This window comes from Mustelus asterias, unplaced genomic scaffold, assembly GCF_964213995.1.
Source record: "Mustelus asterias unplaced genomic scaffold, sMusAst1.hap1.1 HAP1_SCAFFOLD_1633, whole genome shotgun sequence".
Lineage (NCBI taxonomy): Eukaryota > Metazoa > Chordata > Chondrichthyes > Carcharhiniformes > Triakidae > Mustelus > Mustelus asterias.
In genome coordinates this window covers 1-12,879 of record NW_027591578.1, presented here as the reverse complement: position 1 = coordinate 12,879, position 12,879 = coordinate 1, and the positions used below count along the sequence as shown (strand labels likewise).

Genomic DNA, 12,879 nt, shown 5'->3' with positions numbered 1-12,879 from the left:
ACCACACTGTGCCGTGTGTACCTGGCAGTGTGCTAACCACACTGTGCCGTGTGTACCTGGCAGTGTGCTAACCACACTGTGCCGTGTGTACCTGGCAGTGTGCTAACCACACTGTGCCCTGTGTACCTGGCAGTGTGCTAACCACACTGTGCCGTGTGTACCTGGCAGTGTGCAAACCACACTGTGATGTGTGTACCTGGCAGTGTGCTAACCACACTGTGCCGTGTGTACCTGGCAGTGTGCTAACCACACTGTGCCGTGTGTACCTGGCAGTGTGCTAACCACACTGTGCCCTGTGTACCTGGCAGTGTGCTAACCACACTGTGCCGTGTGTACCTGGCAGTGTGCTAACCACACTGTGCCGTGTGTACCTGGCAGTGTGCTAACCACACTGTGCCCTGTGTACCTGGCAGTGTGCTAACCACACTGTGCCGTGTGTACCTGGCAGTGTGCTAACCACACTGTGCCCTGTGTACCTGGCAGTGTGCTAACCACACTGTGCCGTGTGTACCTGGCAGTGTGCTAACCACACTGTGCCCTGTGTACCTGGCAGTGTGCTAACCACACTGTGCCGTGTGTACCTGGCAGTGTGCTAACCACACTGTGCCGTGTGTACCTGGCAGTGTGCTAACCACACTGTGATGTGTGTACCTGGCAGTGTGCTAACCACACTGTGCCGTGTGTACCTGGCAGTGTGCTAACCGCACTGTGTCGCTGTGCTGTTGGTTTTCAGGGGCACCGGATGTCCATTGTACTCCCCGGCCAATGAGGAATGTTTTGAATGTGGTGACGAATTGAATGCAGCATCTGTGTTAAATGCAGCAAGGTTTGTGTGGACCGCGCTGTGAGGCTGGACCAGAGGCTTTTGATGATGTTGATTGTGGGATCGGGGGGGAATTGCCGCCTTTTCCTCCAGTTAATCTCAGAATGTCATTCCACAGAATCTAGAAGCAGGAGGAGGCCATTCGGCCCCTCGATCCTGCTCCACCATTCATTCTGATCATGGCTGATCATCGAATTCAATATCCTGATCCCCCCCTTCCCCCCATATCCCTCGATCCCTTTCACCCCAAGAGCGAAATCTAATTTCTTCCTGAAATCAGACAATGTTTTGTCCTCAACTACTTTCTGTGGGAGTGAATTCCACACATTCACCACCCTCTGGGTGAAGAAATCTCTCCTCACCTCAGTTCCAAAAGGTTTACCCCTTATCCTCAAACTCTGACCCCTAGTTCTGGACTCCCCCCACCATCGGGAACATTCTTTCTGAATCTACCCTGTCGAACCCTGTTAGAATTTTATAAGTTTCTGTGAGATCCCCTCTCACTCTTCTAAACTCCAGTGAATATAATCCTCACTGACTCAGTCTCTCCTCATATGACAGACCTGCCATCCCAGGAATCAGCCTGGTAAACCTTCGCTGTGCTCCCTCTACAGCAAGGACATCCTTCCTCAGATAAGGAGACCAAAACTGCACACAATACTCCAGGTGTGGCCTCACCAACGCCCTGTACAATTGCAGCAAAACCTCCCTATCCCGATACTCCAATCCTCTCGCTATGAAGGCCCATGTACCATCTGCCTTCCTCACTGCCTGCTGTACCTGCGCGCTTACTCTCAGCGACTGATGCACGAGGACCCCAAGGTCTCGCTGAGTATCCGCCTCTCTCAATTTACACCCATTCAAATAATAATCTGTCTCCCGATTATTTCTGCAGTTGGATTCTGTCAGCCACCTGATTGGGCAAACGGCTTCTGTGTTTCAGGTCACTGTGGGTCGTGGGCTTGACGTCACTCACAGGCTGTTGGCCAGAAACTGTCCCCTGATGATCTCGCGCAATCATTGTTCATTTCAGGTCACCCCAGAGAGGCAGTGCACCGTCACAGACAACCAGGTAACGCCGCGAGGCCCCACCATCTCCCTCAGCTCGCCCAGAGAGGCCCCACCACCCTCCCTCACCTCGCCCAGAGAGGCCCCACCACCCTCCCTCACCTCGCCCAGAGAGGCCCCATCACCCTCCCTCACCTCGCCCAGAGAGGCCCCACCACCCTCCCTCACCTCGCCCAGAGAGGCCCCATCACCCTCCCTCACCTCGCCCAGAGAGGCCCCACCACCCTCCCTCACCTCACCCAGAGAGGCCCCACCATCTCCCTCAGCTCGCCCAGAGAGGCCCCATCACCCTCCCTCACCTCACCCCAGAGAGGCCCCATCACCCTCCCTCACCTCGCCCAGAGAGGCCCCACCACCCTCCCTCACCTCACCCCAGAGAGGCCCCACCACCCTCCCTCACCTCGCCCAGAGAGGCCCCACCACCCTCCCTCACCTCGCCGCGATACCCCATCACCCTCCCTCACCTCGCCCCAGAGAGGCCCCACCACCCTCCCTCACCTCGCCCAGAGAGGCCCCACCACCCTCCCTCACCTCGCCCAGAGAGGCCCCACCACCCTCCCTCACCTCGCCCAGAGAGGCCCCACCACCCTCCCTCACCTCGCCGCGATACCCCATCACCCTCCCACACCTCGCCCAGAGAGGCCCCACCACCCTCCCTCACCTCGCCCAGAGAGGCCCCACCACCCTCCCTCACCTCGCCGCGATACCCCATCACCCTCCCTCACCTCGCCCAGAGAGGCCCCACCACCCTCCCTCACCTCGCCCCAGAGAGGCCCCATCACCCTCCCTCAGCTCGCCCAGAGAGGCCCCACCACCCTCCCTCAGCTCGCCCAGAGAGGCCCCACCACCCTCCCTCACCTCGCCCAGAGAGGCCACACCACCCTCCCTCACCTCGCCCCAGAGAGGCCCCACCACCCTCCCTCACCTCACCCCAGAGAGGCCCCACCACCCTCCCTCACCTCGCCCAGAGAGGCCCCACCATCTCCCTCAGCTCGCCCAGAGACGCCTCACCACCCTCCCTCACCTCACCCAGAGAGGCCCCACCACCCTCCCTCACCTCACCCCAGAGAGGCCCCACCACCCTCCCTCACCTCGCCCCAGAGAGGCCCCACCACCCTCCCTCACCTCGCCCCAGAGAGGCCCCATCACCCTCCCTCACCTCGCCCCAGAGAGGCCCCATCACCCTCCCTCAGCTCGCCCAGAGAGGCCCCACCACCCTCCCTCACCTCGCCGCGATACCCCATCACCCTCCCTCAGCTCGCCGCGAGGCCCCATCACCCTCCCTCAGCTCGCCCAGAGAGGCCCCACCACCCTCCCTCACCTCGCCCAGAGAGGCCCCACCACCCTCCCTCACCTCGCCCAGAGAGGCCCCACCACCCTCCCTCACCTCGCCCAGAGAGGCCCCATCACCCTCCCTCAGCTCGCCCCAGAGAGGCCCCACCACCCTCCCTCACCTCGCCCAGAGAGGCCCCACCACCCTCCCTCACCTCGCCGCGAGGCCCCATCACCCTCCCTCACCTCGCCCAGAGAGGCCCCATCACCCTCCCTCACCTCACTGTGAGGCCCAATCACCCTCCCTCACCTCGCCGCGAGGCCCCATCACCCTCCCTCACCTCGCCGCGAGGCCCCATCACCCTCCCTCACCTCGCCCAGAGAGGCCCCACCACCCTCCCTCACCTCGCCGCGAGGCCCCATCACCCTCCCTCACCTCGCCCAGAGAGGCCCCACCACCCTCCCTCACCTCACCCAGAGAGGCCCCATCACCCTCCCTCACCTCGCCCCAGAGAGGCCCCACCACCCTCCCTCACCTCGCCCAGAGAGGCCCCACCACCCTCCCTCACCTCGCCCAGAGAGGCCCCACCACCCTCCCTCACCTCGCCCAGAGAGGCCCCACCACCCTCCCTCACCTCGCCGCGATACCCCATCACCCTCCCACACCTCGCCCAGAGAGGCCCCACCACCCTCCCTCACCTCGCCCAGAGAGGCCCCACCACCCTCCCTCACCTCGCCGCGATACCCCATCACCCTCCCTCACCTCGCCCAGAGAGGCCCCACCACCCTCCCTCACCTCGCCCCAGAGAGGCCCCATCACCCTCCCTCAGCTCGCCCAGAGAGGCCCCACCACCCTCCCTCAGCTCGCCCAGAGAGGCCCCACCACCCTCCCTCACCTCGCCCAGAGAGGCCCCACCACCCTCCCTCACCTCGCCCCAGAGAGGCCCCACCACCCTCCCTCACCTCACCCCAGAGAGGCCCCACCACCCTCCCTCACCTCGCCCAGAGAGGCCCCACCATCTCCCTCAGCTCGCCCAGAGACGCCTCACCACCCTCCCTCACCTCACCCAGAGAGGCCCCACCACCCTCCCTCACCTCACCCCAGAGAGGCCCCACCACCCTCCCTCACCTCGCCCCAGAGAGGCCCCACCACCCTCCCTCACCTCGCCCCAGAGAGGCCCCATCACCCTCCCTCACCTCGCCCCAGAGAGGCCCCATCACCCTCCCTCAGCTCGCCCAGAGAGGCCCCACCACCCTCCCTCACCTCGCCGCGATACCCCATCACCCTCCCTCAGCTCGCCGCGAGGCCCCATCACCCTCCCTCAGCTCGCCCAGAGAGGCCCCACCACCCTCCCTCACCTCGCCCAGAGAGGCCCCACCACCCTCCCTCACCTCGCCCAGAGAGGCCCCACCACCCTCCCTCACCTCGCCCAGAGAGGCCCCATCACCCTCCCTCAGCTCGCCCCAGAGAGGCCCCACCACCCTCCCTCACCTCGCCCAGAGAGGCCCCACCACCCTCCCTCACCTCGCCGCGAGGCCCCATCACCCTCCCTCACCTCGCCCAGAGAGGCCCCACCACCCTCCCTCATCTCACTGTGAGGCCCCATCACCCTCCCTCACCTCGCCGCGAGGCCCCATCACCCTCCCTCACCTCGCCGCGAGGCCCCATCACCCTCCCTCACCTCGCCCAGAGAGGCCCCACCACCCTCCCTCACCTCGCCGCGAGGCCCCATCACCCTCCCTCACCTCGACCAGAGAGGCCCCACCACCCTCCCTCACCTCGCCGCGAGGCCCCATCACCCTCCCTCACCTCGCCCCAGAGAGGCCCCACCATCCTCCCTCACCTCGCCCAGAGAGGCCCCACCATCTCCCTCAGCTCGCCCAGAGACGCCTCACCACCCTCCCTCACCTCACCCAGAGAGGCCCCACCACCCTCCCTCACCTCACCCCAGAGAGGCCCCACCACCCTCCCTCACCTCGCCCCAGAGAGGCCCCACCACCCTCCCTCACCTCGCCCCAGAGAGGCCCCATCACCCTCCCTCACCTCGCCCCAGAGAGGCCCCATCACCCTCCCTCAGCTCGCCCAGAGAGGCCCCACCACCCTCCCTCACCTCGCCGCGATACCCCATCACCCTCCCTCAGCTCGCCGCGAGGCCCCATCACCCTCCCTCAGCTCGCCCAGAGAGGCCCCACCACCCTCCCTCACCTCGCCCAGAGAGGCCCCACCACCCTCCCTCACCTCGCCCAGAGAGGCCCCACCACCCTCCCTCACCTCGCCCAGAGAGGCCCCATCACCCTCCCTCAGCTCGCCCCAGAGAGGCCCCACCACCCTCCCTCACCTCGCCCAGAGAGGCCCCACCACCCTCCCTCACCTCGCCGCGAGGCCCCATCACCCTCCCTCACCTCGCCCAGAGAGGCCCCACCACCCTCCCTCACCTCACTGTGAGGCCCCATCACCCTCCCTCACCTCGCCGCGAGGCCCCATCACCCTCCCTCACCTCGCCGCGAGGCCCCATCACCCTCCCTCACCTCGCCCAGAGAGGCCCCACCACCCTCCCTCACCTCGCCGCGAGGCCCCATCACCCTCCCTCACCTCGCCCAGAGAGGCCCCACCACCCTCCCTCACCTCGCCGCGAGGCCCCATCACCCTCCCTCACCTCGCCCCAGAGAGGCCCCATCACCCTCCCTCACCTCGCCGCGAGGCCCCACCACCCTCGCTCACCTCGCCGCGATACCCCATCACCCTCCCTCACCTCGCCGCGAGGCCCCATCACCCTCCCTCACCTCGCCCAGAGAGGCCCCATCACCCTCCCTCAGCTCGCCCCAGAGAGGCCCCACCACCCTCCCTCACCTCGCCCAGAGAGGCCCCACCACCCACCCTCACCTCGCTGTGAGGCCCCATCACCCTCCCTCACCTCGCCCAGAGAGGCCCCATCACCCTCCCTCACCTCGCCCAGAGAGGCAGTGCACCGTCACAGACAACCAGGTAAAGCCGCGAGGCCCCATCACCCTCCCTCACCTCGCCGCGAGGCCCCACCATCTCCCTCACCTCGCCCAGAGAGGCCCCACCACCCTCCCTCACCTCGACGCCCCATCACCCTCCCTCACCTCGCCCAGAGAGGCCCCATCACCCTCCCTCACCTCGCCCAGAGAGGCCCCACCACCCTCCCTCACCTCGCTCAGAGAGGCCCCACCACCCTCCCTCACCTCGCCCAGAGAGGCCCCACCACCCTCCCTCACCTCGCCGCGACGCCCCATCACCCTCCCTCACCTCGCCCAGAGAGGCCCCATCACCCTCCCTCACCTCGCCCAGAGAGGCCCCACCACCCTCCCTCACCTCGCCGCGACGCCCCATCACCCTCCCTCACCTCGCCCAGAGAGGCCCCACCACCCTCCCTCACCTCGCCGCGACGTCCCATCACCCTCCCTCACCTCGCCCAGAGAGGCCCCACCACCCTCCCTCACCACGAGGCCCCACCACCCTCCCTCACCTCGCCCCAGAGAGGCTCCATCACCCTCCCTCACCTCGCCCCAGAGAGGCCCCACCACCCTCCCTCACCTCGCCGCAAGGCCCCACCACCCTCCCTCAGCTCGCCCAGAGAGGCCCCATCACCCTCCCTCACCTCGCCCAGAGAGGCCCCACCACCCTCCCTCACCTCGCCCAGAGAGGCCCCATCACCCTCCCTCACCTCGCCGCGAGGCCCCACCACCCTCCCTCACCTCGCCCAGAGAGGCCCCACCACCCTCCCTCAGCTCGCCCAGAGAGGCCCCATCACCCTCCCTCACCTCGCCCAGAGAGGCCCCACCACCCTCCCTCACCCCCTCGCCCCAGAGAGGCCCCATCACCCTCCCTCACCTCGCTGTGAGGCCCCACCACCCTCCCTCACCTCACCCCAGAGAGGCCCCATCACCCTCCCTCACCTCGCCCAGAGAGGCCCCATCACCCTCCCTCACCTCGCCCAGAGAGGCCCCATCATCCTCCCTCACCTCGCCCCAGAGAGGCCCCACCACCCTCCCTCACCCCCTCGCCCCAGAGAGGCCCCATCACCCTCCCTCACCTCGCTGTGAGGCCCCACCACCCTCCCTCACCTCACCCCAGAGAGGCCCCATCACCCTCCCTCACCTCGCCCAGAGAGGCCCCATCACCCTCCCTCACCTCGCCCAGAGAGGCCCCATCATCCTCCCTCACCTCGCCCCAGAGAGGCCCCGCCACCCTCCCTCACCTCGCCGCGAGGCCCCATCACCCTCCCTCACCTCGCCGCGATACCCCACCACCCTCCCTCACCTCGCCGCGAGGCCCCACCACCCTCCCTCACCTCGCCCAGAGAGGCCCCATCACCCTCCCTCACCTCGCCGCGAGGCCCAATCACCCTCCCTCACCTCGCCCCAGAGAGGCCCCATCACCCTCCCTCACCTCGCCGCGAGGCCCCATCACCCTCCCTCACCTCGCCCCAGAGAGGCCCCATCACCCTCCCTCACCTCGCCCCAGAGAGGCCCCACCACCCTCCCTCACCTCGCCGCGATACCCCACCACCCTCCCTCACCTCGCCCAGAGAGGCCCCAGCACCCTCCCTCACCTCACTGTGAGGCCCCATCACCCTCCCTCACCTCACTGTGAGGCCCCATCACCCTCCCTCACCTCACCCCAGAGAGGCCCCACCACCCTCCCTCACCTCGCCGCGAGGCCTCTTCACCCTCCCTCACCTCGCCCAGAGAGGCCCCATCACCCTCCCTCACCTCGCCCAGAGAGGCCCCATCATCCTCCCTCACCTCGCCCCAGAGAGGCCCCACCACCCTCCCTCACCTCGCCGCGAGGCCCCATCACCCTCCCTCACCTCGCCGCGATACCCCATCACCCTCCCTCACCTCGCCGCGAGGCCCCACCACCCTCCCTCACCTCGCCGCGAGGCCCCATCACCCTCCCTCACCTCGCCCAGAGAGGCCCCATCACCCTCCCTCACCTCGCCGCGAGGCCCAATCACCCTCCCTCACCTCGCCCCAGAGAGGCCCCATCACCCTCCCTCACCTCGCCGCGAGGCCCCATCACCCTCCCTCACCTCGCCCCAGAGAGGCCCCATCACCCTCCCTCACCTCGCCCCACAGAGGCCCCACCACCCTCCCTCACCTCGCCGCGATACCCCACCACCCTCCCTCACCTCGCCCAGAGAGGCCCCAGCACCCTCCCTCACCTCACTGTGAGGCCCCATCACCCTCCCTCACCTCACTGTGAGGCCCCATCACCCTCCCTCACCTCACCCCAGAGAGGCCCCACCACCCTCCCTCACCTCGCCGCGAAGCCTCTTCACCCTCCCTCACCTCGCCGCGAGGCCCCACCACCCTCCCTCACCTCACCGCGAGGCCCCACCACCCTCCCTCACCTCGCCGCGATACCCCATCACCCTCCCTCACCTCACCCCAGAGAGGCCCCACCACCCTCCCTCACCTCGCCGCGAGGCCTCTTCACCCTCCCTCACCTCGCCGCGAGGCCCCACCACCCTCCCTCACCTCACCGCGAGGCCCCACCACCCTCCCTCAGCTCGCCGCGAGGCCCCACCACCCACCCTCACCTCGCCGTGAGGCCCCATCACCCTCCCTCACCTCACCCCAGAGAGGCCCCACCACCCTCCCTCACCTCGCCCAGAGAGGCCCCACCACCCTCCCTCACCTCACTGTGAGGCCCCACCACCCTCCCTCACCTCACTGTGAGGCCCCACCACCCTCCCTCACCTCGCCCAGAGAGGCCCCATCACCCTCCCTCACCTCACTGTGAGGCCCCACCACCCTCCCTCACCTCACCCCAGAGAGGCCCCACCACCCTCCCTCACCTCACTGTGAGGCCCCACCACCCTCCCTCACCGCGAGGCCTCTTCACCCTCCCTCACCTCACTGTGAGGCCCCCACCACCCTCCCTCACCTCGCCCCAGCGAGGCCCCACCACCCTCCCTCACCTCGCCCCAGAGAAGCCCCATCACCCTCCCTCACCCCGCCGCGATACCCCATCACCCTCCCTCACCTCGCCCCAGAGAGGCCCCATCACCCTCCCTCACCTCGCTGTGAGGCCCCACCACCCTCCCTCACCTCGCCCCAGCGAGGCCCCACCACCCTCCCTCACCTCGCCCCAGAGAGGCCCCATCACCCTCCCTCACCTCGCCGCGATACCCCATCACCCTCCCTCACCTCGCCCCAGCGAGGCCCCACCACCCTCCCTCACCGCGATACCCCACCACCCTCCCTCACCTTGCCCCAGAGAGGCCCCACCACCCTCCCTCAGCTCGCCGCGAGGCCCCATCACCCTCCCTCACCTCGCCGCGAGGCCCCACCACCCTCCCTCACCTCGCCCAAGAGAGGCCCCATCACCCTCCCTCACCTCGCCGCAATACCCCATCACCCTCCCTCAGCTCGCCGCGAGGCCCCATCACCCTCCCTCACCTCGCCGCGAGGCCCCACCACCCTCCCTCACCTCGCCCCAGAGAGGCCCCATCACCCTCCCTCACCTCGCCGCAATACCCCATCACCCTCCCTCACCTCACTGTGAGGCCTCGCCGCGATACCCCATCACCCTCCCTCACCTCACTGTGAGGCCTCGCCGCGATACCCCATCACCCTCCCTCACCTCACTGTGAGGCCCCACCACCCTCCCTCACCTCACTGTGAGGCCCCACCACCCTCCCTCACCTCGCTGTGAGGCCCCACCACCCTCCCTCACTTCGCTGTGAGGCCCCATCACCCTCCCTCACCTCGCTGTGAGGCCCCACCACCCTCCCTCGCCTCACTGCGAGGCCCCATCACCCTCCCTCCACACTCGCCTTACTGCAAGGCCCATCACCTTCCATGGGTGCTGGGCGGGCGCTGCGTGGGGGCCGGGCCGGGCGCTGCGTGGGTGCTGGGCGGGCGCTGCGTGGGGGCCGGGCCGGGCGCTGCGTGGGTGCTGGGCGGGCGCTGCGTGGGTGCTGGGTGGGCGCTACGTAGGTGCTGGGCGGGCGCTGCGTGTCTGCTGGGCGCGCGCTGCGTGGGTGCTGGGCGGGCGCTGCGTGGGTGCTGGGCGGGCGCTGCGTGGGTGCTGGGCGGGCGCTGCGTGGGTGCTGGGCGGGCGCTGCGTGGGTGCTGGGCGGGCGCTGCGTGGGTGCTGGGCGGGCGCTGCGTGGGTGCTGGGCGGAGCGGACACTGCGTGGGGGCCTGGCCGGGCGCTGCGTGGGGGCCTGGCCGGGCGCTGCGTGGGGGCCTGGCCGGGCGCTGCGTGGGGGCCTGGCTGGGCGCTGCGTGGGTGCCGGGGCGGGCGCTGCGTGGGCGCCGGGCTCTGTGTGGGTGCTGCGTGGGGGCCGGGGCGGGCGCTGCGTGGGTGCCGGGCCGGGCGCTGCGTGGGGGCCGGGCCGGGCGCTGCGTGGGTGCCGGGGCGGGCGCTGCGTGGGCGCCGGGCTCTGTGTGGGTGCCGGGGCGGAGCGGACACTGCGTGGGGGCCTGGCCGGGCGCTGCGTGGGGGCCTGGCCGGGCGCTGCGTGGGTGCCAGGGCGGGCGCTGCGTGGGCGCCGGGCTCTGTGTGGGTGCTGTGAGGGGCTCCCCCTCTCTGTGACCTGTTCTCTTTCTGTTGTAGAGTTTGAATGGAGTTTGGGTCAACGGGAAGCGCGTTGAGCCGCTGCAAGCTTATCCTTTGAAAGAAGGAGACCTGATCCAGTTGGGTGTGCCACTGCACAGCAAGGAACAGGCAGAGTATCTATACCGCTTAGCATGGCATCAGAAGATGCTGCCAACCACAGTGGAAGAGCCAGCAATGGGAAGCAGTACAGGGAACAAGGAGGCTGGGAGAGTTAAACGCAAGCACAGCCCTGAGGAGATGAAGCCTTCAGACTCTGAGAGCGTCTGGTGTTGTAAAAATAAACTGCAGCGAGTCTGTGACTCACATCGATTGGGCAGCAGTACCAGCCAGGAGGGGCAGTGTGGCATGACGGAGCGTGTAAACACGGGGACGGAGCGTGTAAACACGGGGACGGAGCGTGTAAACACGGGGACGGAGCGTGTAAACACGGAGACGGAGCGTGTAAACACGGGGACGGAGCGTGTGAACACGGAGACGGAGCGTGTAAACACGGAGATGGAGCTTGTAAACACGGGGACGGAGCGTGTAAACACAGAGACGGAGCGTGTAAACACGGGGACGGAGCGTGTAAACACGGAGACGGAGCGTGTAAACACGGAGACGGAGCGTGTAAACACGGGGACGGAGCGTGTAAACACGGGGCCGGAGCATGTTAACACGGGGACAGGCCAAGAGGGGCAGTGCGGCACAGCAGAGAGTGAGATCCCAGGTACCAGCCGTGAGGGGCAGTGCGGCGTGGCAGAGAGGGAGGTGCCAGGTACCAGCTGGAGGAGAAAGGCCTTTCACCACAGGCCCGGGAGGCGGTGGGCATTGTCCAAGGTCCAGGGAGCTGGTGCCCAGGCCCAGGAGGAGCCCAGTGGGAAGAGCTGGCAAAGCGAGGGTCCGTGTTGCCATGCTGAGGGATTGGAGAAGCAGCAGGAGGAACTGGAGGGAAACCTCGAGAGGCAGACACAAGAGCTGGGGCTGCTAAAGAAACCCTGCCAGACACAGCAACAGCAACAAGAAGTAGGTCTCGGTGTGGGGGCGGGGGGTACAGGGGGAGGGTGGTGGCAGGGAGGACGGCACGGGGGAGGGGGGTACGGGGCGGGGGGGGGGGGTACGGGGAGGGGGTGGCAGGGGGGACGGCACGGGGGAGGGGGGTACGGGGCGGGGGAGGGGGGTACGGGGCGGGGGAGGGGGTGGCAGGGGGGACGGCGCGGGGAGAAGGGGAGGGGGTGGCAGGGGGGACAGTGTGGGGAGGGGTGTCGGGGGACGGCGTGGGGGAGGGGGGATGGCGTGAGGGAGGGGGGATGGCGTGGGGGAGGGAGAACGGGGCGGGGAGAAGGGGGATGGGAGGGGGGGAGGGGGGATGGGCAGGGGGCTGGTGTGGGGGAGGGGGGACGGGGTGGGGAGAGGGGGGATGGGTGGGGGGCTGGTGTGGGGGAGGGGGGGACGGGATGGGGATGGACAGGGGGAGGGGGGCGGGGGGATGGGCAGGGGGCTGGTGTGGGGGGGGGGGGAACAGGGTGGGGAAGGGAATGCACCCCCCCCCCCCCCCGCATTCTCCCACATCCCTCTGCTCTTCTATAGATTCATACAGTGTACAAGAGGCCCTTTGGCCCATCGAGTCTGCACTGACACATTAAAAACACCTGAACTCCCACCTAATCCCATCTTCCAGCACTTGGCCCATAGCCCGGAATGTTCTGATGTGCCAAGTGCTCATCCAGGTACTTTTTAAAGGATGTGAGGCATCCCGCCCCCACCACCCTCCCAGGCAGCGCATTCCAGACCCTCACCATCCTCTGGGTAAAAGCGTTTTTCCCACAGTCCCTCCGAGAGCTCCTGCCCCTCACCTTGAACCTATGGGAGACAGAAGAGAAGATTAAAAACAGCACGGAAGTTAAAGAGAGCACATTAAATAGTAACGGCAGTGTCAGTAATCCTAGTACCAGACAGATCAGGCAAAAGCAGGACAGAGAGCAAGGGAAGTCCAGATTAAACTGCATTTATTTCAATGCAAGAGGCCTGACGGGCAAGGCAGATGAATCTGGGCATGGATGGGTACATGGGACTGGGATATTATAGCAATTACTGAAACATGGCTAAGGGAGGGACAGGACTGGCAGCTCAATGTTCCAGG

At 67.3% G+C, this 12,879-nt stretch overlaps 1 protein-coding gene across 1 annotated transcript in view; it reads left to right on the top strand.

The window, feature by feature from the left end:
* Positions 1-11,762, top strand: part of LOC144488525 (uncharacterized) — a gene marked incomplete at its 3' end in the record, with an annotated part of 74,455 nt that extends 62,693 nt beyond the window's left edge. The window contains exons 2-3 of the mRNA XM_078206572.1: positions 1,767-1,895; positions 10,755-11,762. Coding sequence (XP_078062698.1) covers positions 1,767-1,895; positions 10,755-11,762 — 1,137 coding nt within the window. The remainder of the gene's footprint in view (positions 1-1,766; positions 1,896-10,754) is intronic.
* Between the last annotated feature and the right edge of the window lie 1,117 nt (positions 11,763-12,879).